Here is a 22,506-nt window from a genome sequence, read left to right as displayed (position 1 = left end):
TTGGCGGGGCCCCTTCCTCCCCCGCGAGGTGCCCGCGATAGGGGCTCCGATTGGCTGCCCTGCGCGTCGCTCGGGCCGGCCCCGCCCCGTTGGCCCCAGGGTACTAACCCCGCGCGGGCTGCCGCGGCGCCGCCACTTGATTCTCTAGGATTTGCTCTGGGGCTGCGGCTGCCGAGTCGCGGGGCGGCCGCGCGCGGGCTGCGGGGGCGGGAGGCGGCGGCGGCGGCGGCAGCAGAGCCCGCACGGCCCCGCCGCGGCGCGGGCAGCCAGGACCGCCGCGAAGGGCGGCCGCGGGCGGGCCGCGCGCCGGGGATGCGGTGCTAGAGGGCAGGCTGCGCGCGGCCGTCGGGGCGGCGAGGCCTCGCGGCGGCGGCGGCCGGGCCCCGGCGGGGCGTCCCCGGGCGCCGCCCCCTGTGCCCCGAGGCCGGGGCCGGCGCCGCCGCTTCTGCTTTCCCGCTTCTCGCGGCCGAGGAGGCGCCCGCGCCGGCCACCCCGGGGGCAGCCGCCGCCGCCGCCGCCGGCGCCCCGCGCTCTGACGGCCGCTGTTATGCGCATTCCCGTAGACCCGAGCACCAGCCGCCGCTTCACACCTCCCTCCACGGCCTTCCCCTGCGGCGGCGGCGGCGGCGGCGGCGGCGGCAAGATGGGCGAGAACAGCGGCGCGCTGGGCGCGCAGGCGGCCGTGGGGCCCGGCGGGCGCGCCCGGCCGGAGGTGCGCTCGATGGTGGACGTGCTGGCGGACCACGCGGGCGAGCTCGTGCGCACCGACAGCCCCAACTTCCTCTGCTCCGTGCTGCCCTCGCACTGGCGCTGCAACAAGACGCTGCCCGTCGCCTTCAAGGTGAGTGCGGGCCGGGGCGGAGGACACGGTCCCCGGGGCTCCCGGCGGCCCGGAGCGGTGGGGAGGGGACGCGCCCGAGACCCCACTGCGCGCGGTACCTGGGCGGCGTCGCTGCGCGCCCCGCGGGCTGCCTTTCAAGGCTTAGGCCCCGTGCACCCGGGCTAAGCGGTGTCCTGCGTGGAGGCGCTGGGGGAGGAACGGGCGGATGGGGCTCCGATCCCCCCCTGAATCGGGATCCCTGGGCTGCCGGGCGGAGGACCCCGGGGTGGGGAGTGGGGGGCGAGCGGGCCTAGCACCGCCCTCCTGCGCCTCCTGGCAGGCACTTCCTGCTCACCCCGGCCCCTGGCTTCCGAGGCGTTCCCGGGGAGGGGGGCACCCTAGGCCGTGACTGGGGCGCTCCCGCACCCTGCGCGGTCGCCGGCCTGAGCGGCGCCCCTGGCAGTCCCCCGGCGGCTCGGAGGAGCTCCGTCGGTGCCAGGGAGTGGGCGACTGTTTCGTTTTCATTTGTTTAAGGGGGCAGCGAGATGAAACGAAAAACGCCCCGGTTTTCCCCTAAACCTCTCGCAGCTGCCGTGAGAAAGGGCCGGGCCGGAAGGGCCGGCGGCGGGGGGCGGGGGGTGCCGAGGTGGCTGCAAACCGCCGCCCGCGGCAGCGGAGGCCGGCCCTGCGCCCATTAAGGCGACTCCGAGTTGGAAAAAAGGATGAGTGGCTCTTTGAGGTCTCCCGGGTGACATCTTAAATCTCCCGGGCGGGGGGTGGGGTGAGGCCCGTGTGCCACTCGTTCTCAGATCGGAGGTTTACTGTCACTTGGAGCTTAAAAGGAATCTTTGAAATTAGAAGAAGACAGGATGTTGACAGGAAATCTGGCCTTTTTAATCAGACCCCAAACATTTCTCCTCGAAATCTCTACCATCTGGATCCCCAGTCCCTGCGCGCGGCGGGCACCTTGAAATGGCTGTGGCTCTGTGCAAGGTCTGATTCCTTTAGAAGACTCTCCCTCCCCGGGGTCGGGGAGATGGCGTGGAGGGGCACAGCCCCGCCCCCATCCTGCAATTCCCAGCAGGTGCATCTTCCTCTTAACGAAAGCCTGCCCCCCCTACACACACACACACACACACACGCACGCACGCGCACACACACACTTTAAAAGGGTTTTTTATTTTTGTTCCTGAGGACCCTTCTCAAGGCACCAGCGTATTTTTTGCATTTTGCATTTTCTCTGTGTAATGAATCGAGGCCCTGTGGAGGCCGATTCACAGGGCCTGGGCCACGTCTCAGGCCCCGAGTGGCCCTCGCGTGGATGAGTGGGGCGAGCAGTGCCGTTATGATTCCGGTTGATGCTCTTGATGTGGCTGGCTGCTTGCTGGGAGCACGCAGATTCCCCTCTGGCTCGGGCGGAAGGCAGAGGAACCGCTTGTCGCACCGTGACTGAGCCGAGCCCAGGCTCTCCCGCACAGGTAGCTCGGCGGAAAGCAAGATTTCTTGGGACGCGGGTTAGCCAGCAGAGCCAGGACCGCGGGGCGGAAGGCAGGGCTTCCGTCTTGTTTTTGTTGCATTTGGGCAAAAGGATCGTTCCCTTACGGGTCCCTCCTTTAAAGAATCCGCAGTGCACCTGGGACCTGGGGCGCTCCCTCGCCCGGTCCCTCCCCTCCTTTCTCAGCGGGCCCCCGCTACCCCCGTGTCCTCAGGTGGTGGCGCTGGGGGATGTGCCCGACGGAACGGTGGTGACCGTGATGGCCGGCAACGACGAGAACTACTCGGCTGAGCTGCGCAACGCCTCGGCCGTCATGAAGAACCAGGTGGCCAGATTCAACGACCTGCGCTTCGTGGGCCGCAGCGGGCGAGGTAAGGGGGCGGGTGGCCAGCGCTGGCCGTGGCGGAGGCAGGGGGAAGGAGACTGAGAGAGAGAGGGGCCTTGGGGTTCCCCCACCCCAAAGGCCCAGCTGGTCCGCAGCAGCCTGGATCACCCCTGAGGGTGTCACAGACCCCTGTGAAGACGCGTGTGATCTGTTAGAAAAAGGCACCGCGTTCTGCCAGTTCCTGGCGCCTGCGGGCTCCTGCGGCCGTCCGCACCGCCTCGCTCTCTCCTGGTCTCAGGGAGGATGCTGCACCATGACCATGGCATCACCAGCCCAGAGAGGCAGGAGGCTCTGAGGAAGAGCCCTTGGCCTGGGGACAGAGCAGCCCAGCAGCGGTCCCGGCCCCAGGGCAGAGTCTGCCTCTGCTCTCCCCAGCTGTGGTCTCCCAGAGTCCTCTGGGTGGCTTAGAAGAGAAACTAATGCACCCCTCTGGATGCTAGCGTGGGGGTGCGCAGGCTGCCGGCTCCCGCCCACCCGCCCGGGGTCAGGCTGGTGTGCCGTTCTCAGGGCTGGAGCGGACGCCCCCGTGGCTGCCGCCTGGGGCTGTTGGGACTCCCGCCACCCCTTAGCTCCTGGGTGGAGAAGCCATGCTGTGGCCCTTTAAGAGGGGCCGGCTGCGAAGAGGCTGAAGCCTGCAGTTCCCTTCCCGAGGCAGGCGCCCCTCCAGCCCCTGTGCCTGCGCTCCCGGACCCGGCGCGGGCTGAGGCGCGGCCGGAGCAGAGCTGCACTTTTCCTCGCCAGGGAGCAAGGCCTGCGCGGGGCTTCCGCTCCCCCGAGCCGCCAGCCCCGCTCCACAGCGGGCATCTGGGCACCATTTCTCCTCCTCAGCCCCTCAATGTATACGCGCAAATGTCAGACATATTTTGACTTTTCAGCATTAATTAAAACCAGGGCATTATTTGCATGTAATAACTGTTTACTTGTTACTTTTTATGAAACTGAAATAGTTTACATTCTTTCAAACATTTCCTGTTCCTCTTGGCTCCCTTCCCCACGCACAGATTTCTTTCAAACGTTGCCCTTAACTGGTTGCAGGTTGATGGATGGAAAATGTTTGCTTTTATGAATTAAGCTTTCATTGCTGCTCCTAATGAGTCTCCAAGCCCCCTTTGTCATCCCCAATCTCTCAAACGCTTTGCAACTTAATCCGAGCCCCAGCTCGCGGTGTCGCTGCCGCTCGGTGGCTGGCCCAGGTGTGCGTGTTGCCGTGGAGGGGGGGAGTGGCTGCTGCCCCTAGCGAGGCTGCTCCCGGGAGCCCAGTGCGGCTTCAGGAACACAGTGTCGCTGGCTCACTTCTCGCGCCCTCTCCTGGGAGACGAGATGCAGAGCGAGAAGCGAGCCGGGAGTCACCAGCTTGCTGAGAGCCAGTCTGGCCAGTCTCTGAAAATGAACTCTTTGTGGTTTCGTGGCCGCAGGCCTAGCCCACCCGCTGCTGGCCGCCTGCAGGGAGGCAGGGGGACTCCAAAGCCTTGGTGGATGGCAGTGACCTGGCTGGGAAGGCTGAGCCCAGGATTGGGGCTGGGGAGCCACAGGCGGCTGAGCATACACACTGGCTCTCGCACATGCCCTCCCCAGTCTCCGTGGTCCCGCGAGGCCGGGCTGATGTCCCGGAGCTCTGGACCAGGCCATGGGCTCTCAAGGGCGTCTGGTCTGTGAGAGTCCAGGCTCTGGACTGACCCACCTGGGTGTAGTCCCCAGCCCTGCTGGCGAGCTGCTCCGTAAAGTGGGGATACTGTTCTGGAAGGATTAAGGAAATGGATGGAGCTGAATCAGTTGGCGCCCGCTGAGAGCTGGAGGCCTGTCAGAGATTGTGTCACTTCAAATGCTTGGGGCTGGGGGCGGGCTTTGAGGTCCCTTTGAGCGGTGACACTCACTGATTCTGTGATTATGATGCGGTTTGGGCGGGGGTGGGGGAAACCCAGAAGGTATGAATCGTGGAGTGGGAGAGGTGGAGGCGGCTGGAGGGAGCAGGGAGGGTGCAGGGTCCGAGGGCACCGCCCCACGTCTGCTGAGCCCGTCCTGCCCAGGGGACGCACCCTCAGAGTCGGGACCCGGTGGGGTCTAGGTCCCAGGTCTCTCTCTTCCCTGCCTCTCTGACAGCCGCCAGCGCTAACAGTCAGATGGGAACTCCTGCCGTTTCTTTGATTTTTATTCCTCGATTATGTCTGAATTCCAGGAAGATGGCTTTCCATGAAATATACTGATTCAGTGGTACCATGGAGCTCTTTTTTAAAAAATATTTATTTATTTGAAAGGGAAGGAGGGAGAGAGAGAAAGAGATTTTCCATCCATTGGTTCACTCCCCAAATGGCCACATGGGACTCTAGGTCGGGCTGAAGCCAGGAGCCAGGAGCAGGGACCTTTGGGCCCTCCTCCAGTGCTTTCCCAGGCACATTAGCAAGGAGATGGATCAGAAGTGGAGCAGCAGCATCAATATGGGACGCGGGCCTGCGGCATCGCGCAGGCGGCTCTACCTGCTACACTGCAACCCAGGCCCCTCAGGGGTGTGAACCCAGGACGGAGGAGAGCGCAGCCAGGGCACCTGATCAGGGTCTCCTGGGGTGATTCGGGCTGAGGGCCCCGCCTGCCCGGCCTGCAGGGAATGATCTAGAATGTACCCTGTACGGTCCTGCAGTGAAATTCATAGGTTTGTACCCACCGCCTTACACAGTTTCAGAGTCTCTGTAGCTACCATGGAAGAGAAGAAAAGGAAAATTATTTTTTAATATTTATTTTATTTGAGGGGGCCGGCGCCATGGCTCACTTGGTTAATCCTCTGCCTGTGGGTGCCGGCATCCCATATGGGTGCTGGGTTCTAGTCCTGGCTGCTCCTCTTCCAGTCCAGCTCTCTGCTGTGGCCCAGGAGTGCAGTGGAGGATGGCCCAAGTGCTTGGGCCCTGCACCCGCATGGGAGACCAGGAGGAAGCACCTGGCTCCTGGCTTTGGACCAGCGTAGCTCCGGCTGTAGCGGCCATTTGAGGGGTGAACCAGTGGATGGAAGACCTTTCTCTCTGTCTCTCTCTCTTACTGTCTAACTCTATCTGTCAAATTTTTTAAAAATAGATTTATTTTATTTGAAAGAGCTACAGAGACAGAAAGATAACTTACACCTGCGGGTTCACTTCCCAGATGGCCACAGAGGTGTGGGTCTGGGCCAGGCCAAAGCCAGGAGCCAGGAGCTTCTTCCAAGTGTCCCACATGAATGGCAGGGGCCCAAGCAGTTGGGCTATCTTCCACTGCTTTCCCAGGCACATTAGCAGGGAGTTGGATTGGAAGTGGAGCAGCCGGGACTCGAACCTGCACCCATCTCAGATGCCGGCACTGCAGGTAGCTGCTTAACCCGCTATGCCACAGCACAGGCCCCAGGGAAGTGATTCCTAAGACAGTGCCCTTTGCATGTGTTACTGTGCGTGGACAGAGGCCTTGGTGGGTGCTCGAGCAGGGTTCCAGGCAACCACGTCTGAATGCGGCCTTGCTCTCAGGGCCTTGAGCCTCCCAAGTTTTGAGCTCTTGGAAAAGTTCTGAATAAAATTTGAAAGAAAAACCAGGACTGTCCTCTGTCCTGGGGAATCCAATAGCTGGGAGAAGCGCAGACAGACTCGCTCACTTACTGAGTTAGGAGCTCAGAGTCTGCGCGGCTCAGAGTCTGCCTCCAGGGAGAATGAACCCCCAGGGCCCCTGGTGCTGCTGGACGCTCACCCTGCTCGGTCCCCATCACTGGCCGCCTCACACAGCCACACACCCCTGCGATGTCCCCTACGGGTAGCCATTGTCCTGGGTGTGAATGACAAGGTGTGAGCCCCTGCTCTGTGTGAACTGGTTAGAAACTAGTGCATGGGCAGACCGTGGGAGTGAGATGCGTGCACACCAGGGAGGAGAGAGGTGGCTTCTTGGTCAATGCTGAGCAATCCCAGGAGGCCCTGAGACGGAGAGATGGCCCCTCGGCTGCCCGTGAAGCTTCCAGGGCGGGGTAGGGGGTGGGGGGCTTGTCACATGGGAACCCAAGCTAGAGGCCTAGGATCCTGCCCCACTGGACTTGCTGAGCGGCCCGGGTTTTTTGAGGCCTGACGACATGTCATGGGGTGGTGCTCAGAGCCCCCCAGGCGTACCTGCATCCCCTCCCGGACTTAAGTTCTCTTCCTCTGCCCGGGCTGCCCTGGTACCACTTGGCCCTGGGCCCCTGCAGAGTTTTTCCCCTTCGATTTCTCAGCTCTCTGCTGCCGGAGGACAGACAGGTGATGGGCACCCAGGGAGACACACTTGCCCCTCTCCTGCCTCCTGGGACCCCCGGATCCTGCCTCTCCCTCCACTCCTGCTTCTAGATCCAGCTCCCGGCCCTCTTGACTCTCTCTCTCTGCTCTGCAGGTACCTGGGAGGGGTGGCAGCGCGCCTGGCACCTGGGAGGAAGCTGGGGTCTCGGCCGTGGGATGCAGGCTGCTACCTGGTGGGAGTAGGGGCCCCTCGCTCCCAGGAGTAGGTCCCAGGGGCAGGTTCCACACATTCTAACCTTGCTGGACCCTGCCTGTACATTTTGTGTCCCGGCCAATGCATAGCCCCTCTTTGAGCCTCAGTTTTCTCATCTGTAAAATGGGAGCAGTAGGCTCTGACGTTAATTCCGTTAGCAAACATCTATTGAGTATATGCCGGAAGCCAGCCCTTGGGTCTAGAGACACAGCCATGAGCAAGACAAAAAATCCGGCTGCCAAGGAGCTTATGACAGTCTCGAAGAAGGAGACAAAAAGAGCTGAAGAAGGTGGATCACTGAAAGTAGCGGGCGCTCTGGGGCGGCACCAGCAGGTGCAGGGGGTAGAGAGGGCGGGCGTGGGCGGGCGGAGGGGGGCTCGAGGTGGAGGGGCTTGTCACGGAAACCGTGGTGTGAGAGCACGGCTGGAAGATGTCTTAAAGGAGCCGCGGCGTGCGTGCTGCGTAGCTTAACGTATCAAACAGCAGGGCCAGGGCAGGCGGTGACGCCAGCGACCCTGGAGTTGAGCGAGCAGACAGGACATTCAGAGCAGCCGCAGCGACTGTAACGCGACTGTCTGTGACGTCAGCCGGCGGCAAGGTCACAGGTACTGCCGAGAATCGCTGGGGCTGGCTGCCCACGCGCTCACTTGAGGGAGACGCCACCTCTCCATACCGTGTGCTTCCCCTCCATGCCGGGAGGGGCCTTCTTTGGGTGGAGCAGCAGGGAAGGCTTCTCAGAGGAGGTGACTTTTCAGTAGACACCCCAAGGAGCGGCCAGGGTCCCTCGCCGCAGGGGATGGGGCCCCCCTGGTCCTGGTCGCCTGGAGTCCACCTGGGGTTCTGGGCTGTCTGTGTAAGACCCCATCAGTGTGCTGCCCCGTGGGACACACCCCTCCCCAGTGCCTGGCCGGGGGGGGGGGGGGGGGGGCCCACGAGGGAAATGACCTCAGGAGGGGAAGGCAGGAGGTGGCAAGGAGGCCCCCTCCCCGCAGAGCCACACCCCAGCTTCCACTCCCCCAGTGTCTAGGAGGCCATGGGGTTCTTTGGTGTGGCCTGGGCAGCCTGGCTGCTTGAATTATGTTTGGGAGCTAGAATTTCCTCTTGATTCCTGGAGCAGCCGTGCAAAAAAAAGAAAATCCCTCAGATATCCGTCCCCGCCCTGCCCTCAACTCCCACCTGGGAAGTCCGGGTCCTGAGACCTGCTGGCCCCAGGACACCGGAGGGGACACTGGGCAGCCTCCATCTGCCCACCCCGGGCCAGCCCCGGGGGCACGGGCCGCCATTACCTCGTGGGAATTGGGTCCACAGAGCTCCCCCGCAGTCTCTTAGAAGAGAACAGTGTGAGAGGAGATTTTTTTTTTAAGGATTCTGTTGATTTGAAAGGCATAGTGAAAAGAAAGAGCTTCCAGTCCCCTGGTTCACTCCCCACACAGCCAGGGCTGGGCCAGGCTGAAACCAGGAGCCTGGACCTCCATCAGGGTCTCTGCCATGGGTGGCAGGGGCCCAAGCACTTGGGCCCCCTTCAGCTGCCTCTCAGGAAGCATTAGCAGGGAGCTGGATTGGAAGTAGAACAGCTGGGACTCGAACCTGTGCTCAGATGGGACCTGGCGTCGCAGACGGCGGCTTAACCCGCTGCGCCACAGCGCCGGCCCCTTGAGAGGAGACTGTTACCATGGCGCCAGGAAAATCCGCTGTGCTTTGAGGAAAACTCCTTGCCTTAGAGCAGAGCACAGACAGGGAGTGAGATGCGGAGGGCAGAGAGCAGTGCCTGCGGGGCGGAAGCCTGGGCCCGGGGACACCTGTCTGGGGCTGACATCCACGAAGGAAGTGGCGGTGGCTGGCGCGAGAAACGGCCTGGGGGGGCCCCGGGGGGCTGCCTGCGCCCCTGGACAGCGTCCGCCGGCCCCCAGGCTGGGATTGTTAAAAGGCGCAGAGCCCCTAACGGGAGAAGCGGAAAGGAGGGCGAAGCAATAATCAGTGTTGGATTGGGACGGTGACAACCGCGTAAGAAGTTTCGGTCTCACTAATCTGGAAGAAAGACCAACAAAACCGAGAGCGGCTCAGAGATCTTCCACCCGATAGCGGCCTGCGCCCCGGGGTCCCACCCGCCGCCCGCCCGCTGCCCGCGTCATGGCGCAGGGAGACCACGAGGCCGTCGTCGCCGCTTCTTGGAATCCAGGCTAAGGACATAGGCAGAGATGCAGACAGATTTCTGTACACACAAGGTCATTCTCATTTTACTTTCAAGGGCCAAAAAAAAAAAAAAAAATAATAGTATTATTTTCAAAACTTTTTCCCCCTCTCTGGAATTTTGAATGGAGACTTCGGAGCCAAATGTCTATCTAAAAATAGAACAGGGTTCTGGAAATAACAGTGTGTCTGCAGATGAAGCGTCTGCAGCTCCCAGAACAGGCCCTTTGCAGACCCGCTGCACGCAGCCGGGAGGGTGGGCCGGGGGCGGCGGCTCCTGCAGCCAGGGGGCCTCCGGGGGTCGCGGCAGATGGTGCTGGTGAGGACGCGGCGAGTCCGCAGATGCGAAAAGCCGGGTCCGAGAATCTGCGTTTCCCTGGGGTCCACTCAGGAGTGCACATGCCGTCCCCTGGGTCAGAAGCAGCGGCACCCAGAGGGTGCTAGCACTGTGGGCCTTTTTCTTCGTCTTGTTCTCTGATTTCTGTGTTGTCCAAGTTTTCTGCAAGGACCACTGATCACTTTCAGAAACCACCAGGTCTTACTTACGCTTCCTCCCCCCCTCCCCCCCCCCCCCATCAAGTAAGTCTCCAAACAGGAGGAACAGCGCAAGGAACGGCCCAGGAGCAGAGGAGAAACAAGCCTGGTCGGCCCGGGCGTGGGGGCAGGGAGCAGGTGGCAAGGGTGGGGGGGGCGAGACCCCCTGGGCCTTGACTGTCAGCCCCAGCTGCTTGGAGCTCCCCCAGAGCCCCTTCTTCTGCCCAGGTTCAAAGGGGACAGAGTTTCTCGCAAGTTCGGGGCTCCAGGTGGGGTCCAGGTGCCAACCCTGCCTTTCTCGCGTCCTCTCTCCAGGCAAGAGCTTCACGCTGACCATCACCGTGTTCACTAACCCCACCCAAGTGGCCACCTACCACCGAGCCATCAAGGTCACCGTGGACGGACCCCGGGAGCCCAGACGTAAGTGCCGCTGGGCGCCGAGCCCCAGGCCAGGGAGGGATGGGCACTGGCCAGATCGCTCTGCCCCCATGCCGTCGTTGTGTGCAGAGCCCATGAACCTCACTGCAGATGTGGGAGGCTGCGTGCGTGGTGAGGTCACTTCCGCTGTGGGGTGACTGCCCGCCGCGGGGGCCAGCTGAGGCATCAAGGGGCGGAAGAGGATGGGCGAAGTTCTGGCTGGGGCGTTTGTGGTGCATGTGTGGGGGGTGGGGAGGAAGGTTGGCCTCCCCAGCTTCCGCCACCACTGGCTGATGGGCCACGGCTGCAGGGCAGGCAGGAACTGGCTCCAGCCGCACGCAGCCAGGGAGGTCGGGGGTGCGCATTTGATTCCCCAGATAGGATGGGGCACCTACTGTGTGCAGGAGGACCTGACCCATCAGAGTCCCGGCTTTGCAGGGAAGGTGGGGAGAGCTGAGCGGAGGCCGCAGGTCTGTGTGGGCCCAGGGGGCCAGCGAGTGAAGCCGGGAACGGCTGTGGGCTGGTGAGCCGTCCCGGGGCTCTGGGCCTGGGTGTGGACAGCCGGCCCATCGGTGTTAGCTGCCACCCTGTGTTGTTGGTTGTCATGGCAGCAGAGACAGAGGGCCACCTGTGTCCCAGGGCGGCGAGGCCCCAGGCTGAGGACCCCACAGTGCATGGCTGAGCACCCAGAGCCAGCCTTCCATTCTGGCCGAGTGGGCCTGGGGCAGGAGCACCCGGTGTCACCCCAGCGCCCAGGAGGCCCAGGCCTGGCTCCCCCCTACACCCACGTCCCATTCCCTGGGGAGCTCCCTCCTGGCCTCTCAGGGTCACTGCCTGGGGCCCCGCCTGTGTACCTTCCCTTATGTGGTCCCCAGGCCTGGCCACATCCCTGCCACTTCCCTTCTGCTAGGACCAGGCAGGGGCAGGTCTGTGCCCTTGGCCCTGCACAAGTCCTGTCTCCTTTCTGGCCTCAGTTTTGTCATCTGGAAACTGGGTCAGGGACCCCAGGCGTCTGAAGGTAGTGATGGCTGAGGAACTCTGGTGACCCAGGGACGACCGTGGTGCTGAGAGCAGGTGCTGAGCCAGCCGGCCTCGGGCAGGTCACCTCTGTGCCTTAGTTTCCTTGTCTGGAAAATGGGGTTCCCAGGGTGCTGTTGTGAGGAGGGAGTGGCGTCCATCTGCTCACGGGTGGAGGAGGGGCAGCAGGCGATGGGTAGTGTCAGCCAGGGCTGTTACCTGCTGTGTGACCTTGGGCGTGACACTGACCACTCAGGGCCTCAGCCCCTGCTCCGTGAAGTGCAGGCCTGGCGCACGGTGGTGACACGGGGGTCGCCAGTGGCTGGAGTAGATGGGGGTGCTTGTGAGCCTGTGGGTCTATCAGCAGTGGACCCTCCCACCCCCACACTGCTGTCTCGGGAGCCACAGGCTGGCTGCGGAGGACCGGGCCACAGCTGGGCCCCGTGGAGGCTGGTGTTTAGGAGCACCTGCTCTTACAGGCATGGGTGCAGGCTGGGGGAGAAGGCCCCAGGGGGCCGGCACCGCCTGGCCCAGAGCTGCCTGCCATCCCCTACCGAAGCCCCTGGGTGGGTGTGAGGCTCCGCCCCCACTCAGGGAGCCGCTGGTTGAGTCCACTGCCTGCTCCTCTCTCTGGGGTCTCCCAGGCCTGAGATAGCCCCAGAGGAAGGGAGAGAGGCCGGGTCGGGAGGCAAGAGGCCGGCTTGCTGTGTGACCCGAGGCAGGCAGTGCCCCTCTCTGGGCCGCGGGAGATCAGTGGGGTAAGTGACTGGCACAAAGGAAGTCTTAGCAGAGGCTTCCGCGTGGAGCAGGGCCGAGGTGGGAGGGTGCGGTCCCCCTTCATTCCCCCCGCCATCTCCAGGCGGCCCTGCTTGCTCTTGGCCCAGGTCACATCGTACCAGTACCCCGGTTCCAGTAACCCCGGTTCCAGTACCCTGGTTCCAGTACCCCGGTTCCAGTACTCCAGTTCCAGCCCGCTCCTGGCCTTTAGCCTGTGACCTCACACGCCCTCTCCTTTGCTGGCCGTGGTTTGTACACGGGTGAGAAGGCAGAGGCCAGCCCCAGCTACTGCCCCCCAAGTGACCCTGGGTGCACTGTGCAGAGCTTCTGGGAACAGACCCTCCACCACCAGGTCGAAGCCAGGGTGAGGGCTTCTGTGCAGCCCAGGGGCCTCCCCCCTCAGTGTGCTCATCTGTGAAATGGGTGGGGTCCGTGTGGACTCGGGCCAGTGCTTCGAGGGTTCAGTGAGATGCTCGCTGCCTGGCAGCCCCCAGGGTTGCCACCGCCAGCTGCACTCCGGGATCTCCTCTCTGGGCCCCAGCCCCCTGTGGGGTCTGAGGCCGCCGCAGGGCAGGGCCACGGGGCTGGTCCTGGGGCTCCCTGAGGCCTGGCTGTGGGTTCTGTGGCCGGGTTCTTCCCCTCCGGTGCCCTGCAGAGCGTGCCCAACCTGCAGCCAGGTGGCCAGCTGGGTCTGAGGCTGGCTTGGTGGCTTCCTGCCTGTGTGGCCTTGGTTTCTGAGGTTCGCGATGCTGGTGTCCCGAGGCGCTGGGGGCTGGCGACAGAGCCAGGCTGCCGGGCTGCATGCAGGGTCCGGAGGAGCTGTGTGTGTCTGGCGGTTCCCGGGGGAGCCAGGCCTGGGCAGGGCTGACCCCACCCTCCGGGCCCCGTGGGTGCTGCTGCCGTGCAAGGGAGACCCCGAGGTCCTGACGCTGCCCGAGGCCCAGGGCTTGCTTCTGGGGTCCTCCTGGTGGGCCCTTTCTTCCCCAAAGTGTACAATAATGCAATGATTTCAACAAATATTTTCCTGGGTGCCTACTTGGTCTCGGGCACTGCTCTGTACACTGCATGTGCCACCATGAACCCAACCAGTGGGGCTCCCGCCCTCTTGGGGCCTACACCCCGGGGTGGGGGAAGAGATGCTAACAAGTTTTGCTGTCACCTCAGCCCGCAAGGCCCCACCCCATTCGGGCCCCTTGCTCTGTCTGCCTCCCTCCCCTAGCCCCTCCTCCCTGCCCACCCCTCTCACCACCCTGGCCTCCTGACCAGTCTTGGAACTTGCCAGGCACACAGCTGCCTCGGGGCCTCTGCGAGCACTCTTCCCCGCCCACACCTGAAGGCATGGCTCAGTGCTCCAACCCTGAAGTCTTTCCCAGCACCCACCCTGTTTCAGCCTTGCACACACGCTGCCTTCCCCGGCCCTCCCCTCACCACAGCACCTGCCCCCTCGGAGGCACGGCATCATCCGCTTACGTGCTTACGTCACTGACTGTTCAGCTCCCGCCATGCACCTGTTCTGCCGGGCTGGGGTCTCTGCAGACGCAGACCCGAGCGCTCAGTAGGTGCTCAGCCGAGATTCGATGAGTACCGGAGTGACCAGAGTTAGTTCATGTGCTTCCAGGCGTGGGGGCAGCCGGGACGGCAGCAGCGGCCCAGAGGAAGTGAGCACCCAATGGGGCAGGCATGGGTACCGAGAGTGACCCCCGAGGTGCTGCAGCCGCACAGCTGCTTCCTGGGCCCCGGCAGGAGGGAAGGGGTTAACCTCAGACCTCCCGGGCTCCCTAATCAAGCCCAGGCCTGGGAGGGAGCTGCCGCCTCCCTGCCCGCTGGCCCCCTGCCAGCGCCGGCCTTTCATCTGCTCACAGGGGGCCCATTCACGACAGACCACCCCGGGCCAGCACCCGCCACCGCCGCCACCCCCATCCCCGTGGATGAGAGCCGTGTAAATCTCCTGACAGGCCGCAGAGCAACCCTGCCGGCCGCCCCGCCCGGCTGCGGCACAGTGGCAGCTGTGTGTGCACGGCCGGCGCCCCGCGAGCAGCTTCGGATGGGCCGAGGGCCCGGGGCCGGGGGCCCGGGGCCGGGGCCCAGGCTGTTCCCTGTGGCCCTGCCGGCTCCGCTGCTCCCCCTCCTGCCTGGCTGCCCACCTCGTGGCCCGGGGACCCAGCCCTCCTCCCTTGGAAGCCCTGGGAAACAGCTGAGCAATCCGGGTTTGAATCCCGGGGGTGCTGCTCGGCTGTGCCTCCTCTTTCCCACCTGTACAATAGGGTGCCTAGGAGCAGCTTGTCAGGGGGTGGTGACCTTGGACTTGATACGCATGGCCCACCTGGCACAGGGCCTGCTGAAGCCCCACTCCCATCACAGGGGCTCATGTTGGGCAGCGTGGAGGCAGGAGGATGGCCCTGATGGCCGCCCAGGCCCCACAGAAGCACCAGGCACCTGGAAGCTTCCATGTCTGTGTGACCCCTTCTCCCGCTGGGACCCTGGTCGCCCCCCGCGCCCCATAGGCGCCTTGAGGAGTTTGCAGAGGCGGAGTGAGCCGGAAGCTGGGACGCCTCCCCTCCAGTGAAGCCCGAGGCCTGTCCTTGGCCGCCTGGCCTCCATCAACAGGGACAGCTGAGGCCTAGAGGGACAGGTGGTTTGCCCAAGAACACTGGTGGACGGGAGCTGCCTGGCACAGGCCTGGGCCCCCTGGAGCCCCTCGGGGCGGGGCAGGCCGCGCTCTGCTCCCCCAGAAGTGAGGGCTTTGGGCACCAACCAGGCTGGGGGAGCCCTCTGCGATCTGAGCCTGGCTGCTGGAGGCAGGCCACAAAGGGGGTGCCCCAGGTGCTGCCCGTGCTCCCCCCAAAATACCTTCCTCTCCAAAGCTTGTGATCTGTCCCCCAACTCAGCCACGCCCTTGGGGTTAGACAGTGTCACAGCCGCTTCCCAGAGGCCGGGGGAGGCAGGGCCTCGGTGGGCCGGAGCGGCGCGTGTGCAGCGCCAGACTCAGCTCCGAGCGAGGGCAGGGCAGGGCCGCGCTGCAGACAGCAGCTCCGCGCCCCAGTTTGGGGCCCTAGATTTTCTTTCTTTTGTTTTTTTTTTTTTTTTAAGTTATTGATTTATTTGAAAGGCACTAGGGAGGCAGAGACAGAGAGAGGTCTTCCATCCGCTGGTTCACTCCCCAGATGGCTGCCACAGCCGGAGCTGTGCTGATCCAAAGCCAGGAGCTTCTTCTGGGCCATCTCCCACTGCTTTCCCAGGCCACAGCAGGCAGCTGGATCCGAAGTGGAGCAGCTGGGACTCGAACCGGCGCCCATATGGGATGCCAGCGCTGCAGGTGGTGCCTTTACCCGCTACGCCACAGCGCTGGCCCCAGAGCCCTAGGTTTTCAAGTCTGAGGCTCTTTGCCTGAAAGGTGTCTGGGCTCTAGGGAGAGCAGGAGGCCACGTGCCTTCCAGAAGGTGTGACCAGCACCAAGCCTCCGTGTCTCACCTGCAAAATGGGGACAGTGGGGGCAAGCAAGGTGCGCGTGTGGGCAGCTTGGGCACCGCGAGGGGCGGGGCGGGGCGGGGTTGAGCTGTTTCCACTCCTGCTAGTGGTCGTAGCTGTAGAGATGCCGTGGGGGGCTCCGCGGTACAGATTCGGGGTTTCCTGGAGGAGGGGGCTCTTGGCCTAGGCCCAAAAGGGCAGGAGACCCCTCCGGGCAGAGGCTGTCCTGAGCCAGGGGCGCCGAGGTGTGGAGGACGGAGAATCTCCACGGAGCAGTGGCAGGAAGAGGCGGTGATGGGCGGGCCCTCCGGGAGAGGCCCCACCCGCTTCCTCTCTGGGACCCCAGGCTGATGGGTGGCTGATCCCGGCCCGCAAGCCCCAGCTGTCGGAGGGAGGGGCCTCGGTGAGCCAGCGGGCTGTGCTGGAGGGAAACCGAGGCACGGAGCCTGGAGGACCAGGCCGCAGGTGCCTGAGTGAGCAGAGGGCCGCACCGCCCACCCCGTCTCACTGTGGGAACGGAATGAAAGGGCCTTTTCTGAGGGCCCTCGTCTCTCCTCGGGCGCAGGAACTTCCGCTGGGCTCCCCGCGTGAAGGCCCCAGCCCCGTGGCTCTGAGACTCTCTGGCGCCCTGGCCACACGCCCCCCTCCCCCACCCCGGCTCCCCTTTCCCCTTCCTGGCAGTGGCGGCTTCACAGCCACAAGGACGCCATTCCCGAGTGCTGCACGCGCCCCTTCCTCCAGGAAGTCTGCCCTCTGACAGCACGGGCTGTGTGCTCTGGGGCCGGGGCCTGGATCCGTAGTCTGGGTGCCAGAGCAGCCCCTGAGCACAGCACCCATCTTGGGAGGAAAGGAACATGTCCAAGGGGAGAGCACCCGGCCTGGGGTCCGGGATCTGGGTGCGAGTGCTGCCCGAGTTCAGTGTCCTGGGCTGGAAGGCTGGGTGGGGGAGGGGCACTCCTGCCTCCCTGGCGTCCAGCACCGGTCCTGAGAGCGATGTCCCCCGCCCCTGTGTGGGCCGACTGCCCACAGGCCCTGTCGGCCAGCGTGACAGGGACCCTGCAGCTTGGGGTGGGGGCAGGGAGCAGGACTTGAGTGAGGCCCCCAGGCTACAAGCTGCTGAGCTTGTCCTCGAACCCCAGCTGGCGGTGAACCCCGCCCTCCCCCCCCCCCCCGCCAGGCCACAGGAGTAACCGTAAGCGCTTGTGTCTGTGGGTGACTCAGAAACAAGGGGCCTTGTTCATCGTGACGATAACAGCCACGCCTGAGGTTTTGCACCCGCCTTCGTGGAGCCCACGGGCTCACGTCAAGTTTGTGGTGGACTGAGACACCCAGATCCTCCGCAGCCAGGCTGCCGTGAGGTCAGCCTGTGGTCCCCACGGCCATCCGGCAGGCAGACCACCCTGCGCTCCCCGGCACCCCGCCCGGTGTGGCGACACTGGCCCAGCCCTCTCCTGTCTGCCACAGTCCCCACCCATCCCACATGCCCAGCCCTGTGTGCACCTGCCTCTGGGACCCCAGCTCTCGCTGAGCATCCTGGAAGGCTGCACTGGGGGACTCCGCCAAGGCCACGGTCTCACCTCCATTGCTAAGTGTCCCATAGTGTTCCAATGGCCTGGGTGTCACTGGAGAGTTAACTGGGGTCCCCTGGACCTTGGTGACCCTCTGGGGCTCCCAGGAACACCTGCTCCACTTCTGCGGGCTCTCGGATGCCCGTCTGAGCTTTGTGAGGGACACATGGGGAGCTCGGGGCTCTGCGGGTACCGGATCATTCGGAAAATCAGTCAGGCCTGGGGAAGCCTGCAGGGCTGTCCCTGTCCCCGTCACACGTTCCCTAGGGAATCGCCTGTTGCTGGCAGGACGGGCACGGCTTGTGTTTTGCTCCCCACCCGCTTCTCTCTTCTGTGTTTGTCAATCGAGAAAATTCCACGTTCTACCAGACCCCAGGACTCAGGCAAACCTTCTCTCTCCCCTCCTGCGCAGCCTCTTCCCCACACTTTCCTGCGAGGGCCCGGGGCCCAAGAAGCCCCACCCCTTCCTCCGTGTGTCACCCCGGCGAGCGTCCCGCCCTGTGGTCAGTGGCAGGCGGGACGGCCAGTGGGCTCGCGGCGAAGTGCTCATCACACTTGCTGGGCCCTCGCTGTCCCAGGGAGGGTCCCAGGGTTTTCCGGGCACGCTGTCACTTCCGTGGGGCCAGTTTTACGGACTAGGAAACGGAGGTTGAGCTGCTCAGAGGGCAAGTTGGAGGGACACAGCCGGCCCGAGGGGACCTTGCTCGGGGTCTCCCACGCACACTGAGCCAGAAGCCGGGCAGGAAATGTCCCGGGGCCCCTGGAGAGGGCCGGGGCTCAGGCGGGGAGCGCCTCCTGTGGCGCGTGTGTCTGCGCGTGTCCAGTGAGTCGGCGAGGCAGCGTGGGTGTGGTGCAGGACTTGTCCCGCCAGCTGGGTGTCACTTAGCTGTGACCGTGGCCTCAGGAGGGTGAGTTTCCCTTCTGGAGCCCAGAGAGGGGCAGGGGTTCTGGGGGCGCCAGGGTAGGGCTCGGGCCGGAGCAGCGAGCAGCCCCTCCCACTCTGGGGTGTCTAGGAGGCAGGGGGCAGCTGCGCTCCTGGGTTCTCGCCCTGCCTCCCCTGGGCATTGAGGCAGTTCCCAGGCCTGGTGACTCAGTTTCCCCTTCTGCCAAGCAGTGCTGCAGAGGCTTTGATCTGAGCCCCTCCGGCACCACAGTCGTCCGCACGCATGCGGTGTGGGGGAGCTCCCACGTCTGGGGGTGGCGCAGGCTGACGGTTCTCCGGGCTTTCGGGAGCCCCAGAGGGGAGGCTGGTGGTGATGTCAGGGTTCTCCCCACTGAGGCCCGTGGTTAGACCTCAGGGAGAACTTCCCGGCAGAGAGTGGGGCTCTTCCGTGTCGGCGGCGGCTGACGGCTCCCCATGTTCCACAGGGCACCGGCAGAAGCTGGAGGACCAGACCAAGGCGTTCCCCGACCGCTTCGGGGAGCTGGAACGGCTCCGCATGCGGGTGGCGCCGAGCACGCCCAGCCCGCGCGGCTCCCTCAGCACCACGAGCCACTTCAGCAGCCAGGCCCAGACCCCCATCCAAGGTACACACGGCAGGGGCAGCAGGTGGAGGCGGGTGGAGAGCCCCTCTCCGAGGATCGCCCACTGCACCCCTGGCTCTGTGGCCCAGGCGGCCAACGCGAGCCGATGTGCACGGTGCCCGCACCCACCGAGCGGCACAGACACAGCCCCTGTGCCCCAGGAACTCGTGCTCGCCTGGGGAAATGGGGTGGATCCCGCAGCGTCTTGTCCAAGGAGGTGACAGACCTGTCCCTGCCCCCCAACCTCCGCCTCCCTCTGCCCAGGGCTGGAGTGGCGGTCGAGCGAGCTCAGGGCACTCAGGCGAACATGGCGAGCCGTTGGGTGCTGCTGCAGGCCCACGCACTGTCTGGGCAAGCTCTCCCCCTGCCTGCCCAGACTCCTCCCCTGGGAGGGACCAGGGCCATGGCCCGGGTGGGTCCAGTAGGCACAGCCACAGAGAGGTCTTGGAGCGCATGCGCACCTGCAGGTGCTCGGGAAGCCGCTGGGCCCTGGCTCACTCTCTTCCATCTTCCGGGGTCAGGAGGCTGCGTACACGGCCCGCCCTTAGGCCAGGGGGGCAGAGGGTGCCAGGCTGTGGGACTGGGTGGGGCCAGGACGGCCGGGTGCTGCTCGCAGCCTCCCTTCTCCAGGGCCTGCTCAGAGGCCCCAGCAGATGAGTGGATCCTAAGAGCCTACGGGCCTCCGTGGGTCTCACAGCCCCTACTGCACCTGCCCCTGGGGAACTTCCTGTCCCTCTTTGGACACAGAGGAAGCTGTGCCGGCCCGCCCCGCCCCCTGCGCCAGGCTGAGCTGGTGGGCCCGCTGGCCTCTGCCCAGGCACTTGCCATGGGTTCCAGGTGGGGCTCCATGCAGCCCGCGATGCTGCCCTTCCAATCTGCGCTCGGACCTGGGGAGAGGGCCCCGCCCAGCCTCCCTGAGCTCCTGGGCCAGCAGGTGTGAGACGCTCAGCTTGACCCCCGGGGCCGTGCCCACAGCTGCCCAGCAGCTCCCCTGCTCCTGTCACCAGCTCGGTCAAGGGGCACCAGGCCTCTCCCTGCTGCCACAGAGCAGAGCCCAGTGGGGCCTTGGGACCTCCCGGTGGCCGTGGCAGTGGCTTCCTGCCCACCAGCTCCCATAGAAGGGAGCCCACGTCTGCCCTCCACAGCGGGCTGGGCACGTCTTGGGGCTCAGTGCCTGTGGGAGCCTGAGGCAGACCCGGCCCCGCCTCCAGCCACCCCCGGAGCATGGCTGGCCCAGCAGCAGTGGGCACAGCCGCTGCCTCTACCTGGAGGAGCCGGAGGGGGGTCTGGGGCGACCGAGGGGCCTGGACCCCCATCTTCCTGCTGCAGCCTGAGCCAGGGCCTTCTAGCTCCTCCCAGACCTGTCCCCTTTGGGGTGAGCGAAAGTCCCTGGGAACCGAGGACCCCTGAGTGTGAACTTCGAGGTCAGACCTCACTAAGAATGGGTCTGGCTCTTCTGTACGTTGGCTGTGTGATCTTTGGCAAGTCACTGCACCTCTCTGAGCGTCAGGTTTCTCAACTACAGAGTGCGGAGGAGGGCCCAGCCACAGAGGGAGTTGGCGGCCACCGCTTGGGGAGCCACGCTCACTGCCCCCCTACAGGTGGGGTGAGCCTCTGCCCCCAGGCCGCCTCCGCCCACCCTTGGTGCCTGTTAATGGCTTTGACCCCTAGCTTTGGTCCCCGGCAAATAAGGCGGAGGCCCCAGCCCCTCCATACCCCAGCCCCCAGCCCGCCCACAATGGGGGGCTTCGCGCAGCTCAAAGGGCTCATTCAGCGGCCACACAGCAGCTGGGGCAATTTGGAGAAGAAAATAAACATTCCCTTCCCCTGTTGGGGTTGGCTGCTCCACCGTGGCCCGGCCAGCTCGGGTTTCCTGGAGCTTTGAGGCCTGGGTGGGGGGCCTTGGGGAAGCCGCTGGGGGTCTGACAGCAGGGACTTCCCTCACCCCGGGGACAAGGCCAGCAGGGGACCGCGGCAGGTCCAGGCAGCCCACGGAGCCCCCAGGGCCACGCGCCAGGCCCAGGCCCAGACCCTTCCTGAGGCTCCTGTTGTGGGGTTCCTGATACATGGGCAGCACCCACTGCCACTCCGCTCAGCACCAAGGTCCCGGCCTCCAACAGGTGCGGCCCTGGATTCACACCCCGTGTGCCTCCCCCAGCCTGGGCCAGGAGTGTCGCTCGGCTCCAACCCACATGCAGGACCAGGGCACCCCACAGCTCTCCCCAGGGATCACAGCCCTCTGTCCTCAGCCACGCCTCAGACACGACTGGCGGTGCCCACCCGCTGGGGGCTCCCTCATCTCACTGCTGCCAGACCACCAGGGGGCCCTGCTCAAGAGCCTCACCTCTGCCTTCTCCCTGGCAGGCCCTGCCCCAGCTCGGCTGTGTTCTCATGTTCTATGTGGGTTAACCAGCTTAATCCCGATCAGCTGTTACAGTCCTTGTTTTCAGTATGGAGAAACTGATGCCCAGAGAGGTTAAGCGACTTGCCCGAGGACACACAGCTAATCAGTGCAAAACCCTAGGTAACTGCCCAGCTCCAGAGGCCACACAGTCAGCCTGGCTCCTGTGCTGCTTGGGAGTTGGGCCAGGAGCCTACTGGGCAAGGGTGGGGCTGTGTGACCTCAGGCCGGTGCCTCGCCCACCGCCCCCAGGCCTGTTTTCCCTCCAGCTGGGTTAGACTGAACCCCAGCTACTTTGCATGCTGAGGGCCGAGATCTGGGGAGACGGGGATGAGAGGTCAGAGGTGGAGGCGGGAACACTCATCCGGGAACTCCCGGGGGTGCCGGGACAGGCTCTGGCCGGCCCTTGTGTCTCTCTGGGACAGGGTCAGGGCCCACTTCCAGGAGGAAGCCCAGGAGCCGCAGGGCTGGGCAGGCACCTGTTCCCGCGCATGCGCCAGGAGAAGCCACCTCTTCCCCTCCAGGCCGGGCCTGGGGGAGGCCCGCACTGCCCACCCCTTGCCCTAGGCGGAACCCCATCGAGCCAGGGACCCCCACAGTGGGCTTGCGCGCAGCACCCCAACATCTCGCTTCAGGAAGAGCGCCCGGGTGGTCTCGGGCGGCGACTGACCCTCCTCCTCGCTGTCCCCCCAGGCACCTCGGACCTGAGCCCCTTCTCCGACCCCCGCCAGTTTGACCGCCCCTTCCCGGCGCTGCAGACGCTCACGGAGAGCCGCTTCCCCGACCCCCGGATGCACTACCCGGGGGCCATGTCGGCCGCCTTCCCCTACAGCGCCACGCCGTCCGGCACGGGCATCAGCAGCCTGAGCGTGGCGGGCATGCCGGCCACCAGCCGCTTCCACCACACCTACCTCCCGCCGCCCTACCCCGGCGCCCCGCAGAACCAGGCCGGGCCCTTCCAGGCCAACCCGTCCCCCTACCACTTGTACTACGGGGCCGCCTCCTCGGGCTCCTACCAGTTCTCCATGGTGGCCGGCAGCGGGGGCGGCGACCGCTCGCCCAGCCGCATGCTGGCCTCCTGCACCAGCAGCGCCGCCGTGGCCGCCGGCAACCTCATGAACCCCAGCCTGGGCGGCCAGAGCGACGGCGTGGAGGCCGACGGCAGCCACAGCAACTCGCCCACGGCCCTCAGCACGCCGGGCCGCATGGACGAGGCCGTGTGGCGGCCCTACTGACCGCCGCGGGCCCCGACGGGGCGAGACTGACGCTCCCAGGCAGCAGGTGGCTCTGAGTGCACCTGCGCAGCCCCCTCTTTGGACCGAGGGCTGGGGGCCTCCCCAGGAACGCCGCCCCCCACCCCCGCCCTGAGCCCAGTCATCTGAGCACGTGGGACCGCCCAGGCCCCCTGTGCCCGCGGGGAATGCCTCAGGGCCCCTGGAAGAGGCC

General features: G+C 65.0%; 1 protein-coding gene across 1 annotated transcript; it reads left to right on the top strand.

Moving 5' to 3' along the window:
* The first annotated feature begins 547 nt into the window (after nt 1-547).
* Nucleotides 548-22,295, top strand: RUNX3 (RUNX family transcription factor 3). The gene is made up of 5 exons (XM_062193173.1): nt 548-841; nt 2,530-2,686; nt 10,204-10,308; nt 18,504-18,662; nt 21,754-22,295. Exons 1-5 carry the CDS (start codon nt 548-550, stop codon nt 22,293-22,295), a joined length of 1,257 nt encoding a protein of 418 aa, XP_062049157.1.
* Nucleotides 22,296-22,506: the final 211 nt, after the last annotated feature.

This window comes from Lepus europaeus, chromosome 5, assembly GCF_033115175.1.
Source record: "Lepus europaeus isolate LE1 chromosome 5, mLepTim1.pri, whole genome shotgun sequence".
NCBI lineage: Eukaryota > Metazoa > Chordata > Mammalia > Lagomorpha > Leporidae > Lepus > Lepus europaeus.
Note: the sequence above shows the minus strand (reverse complement) of the source record. Positions and strands in the feature narration are given on the sequence as shown.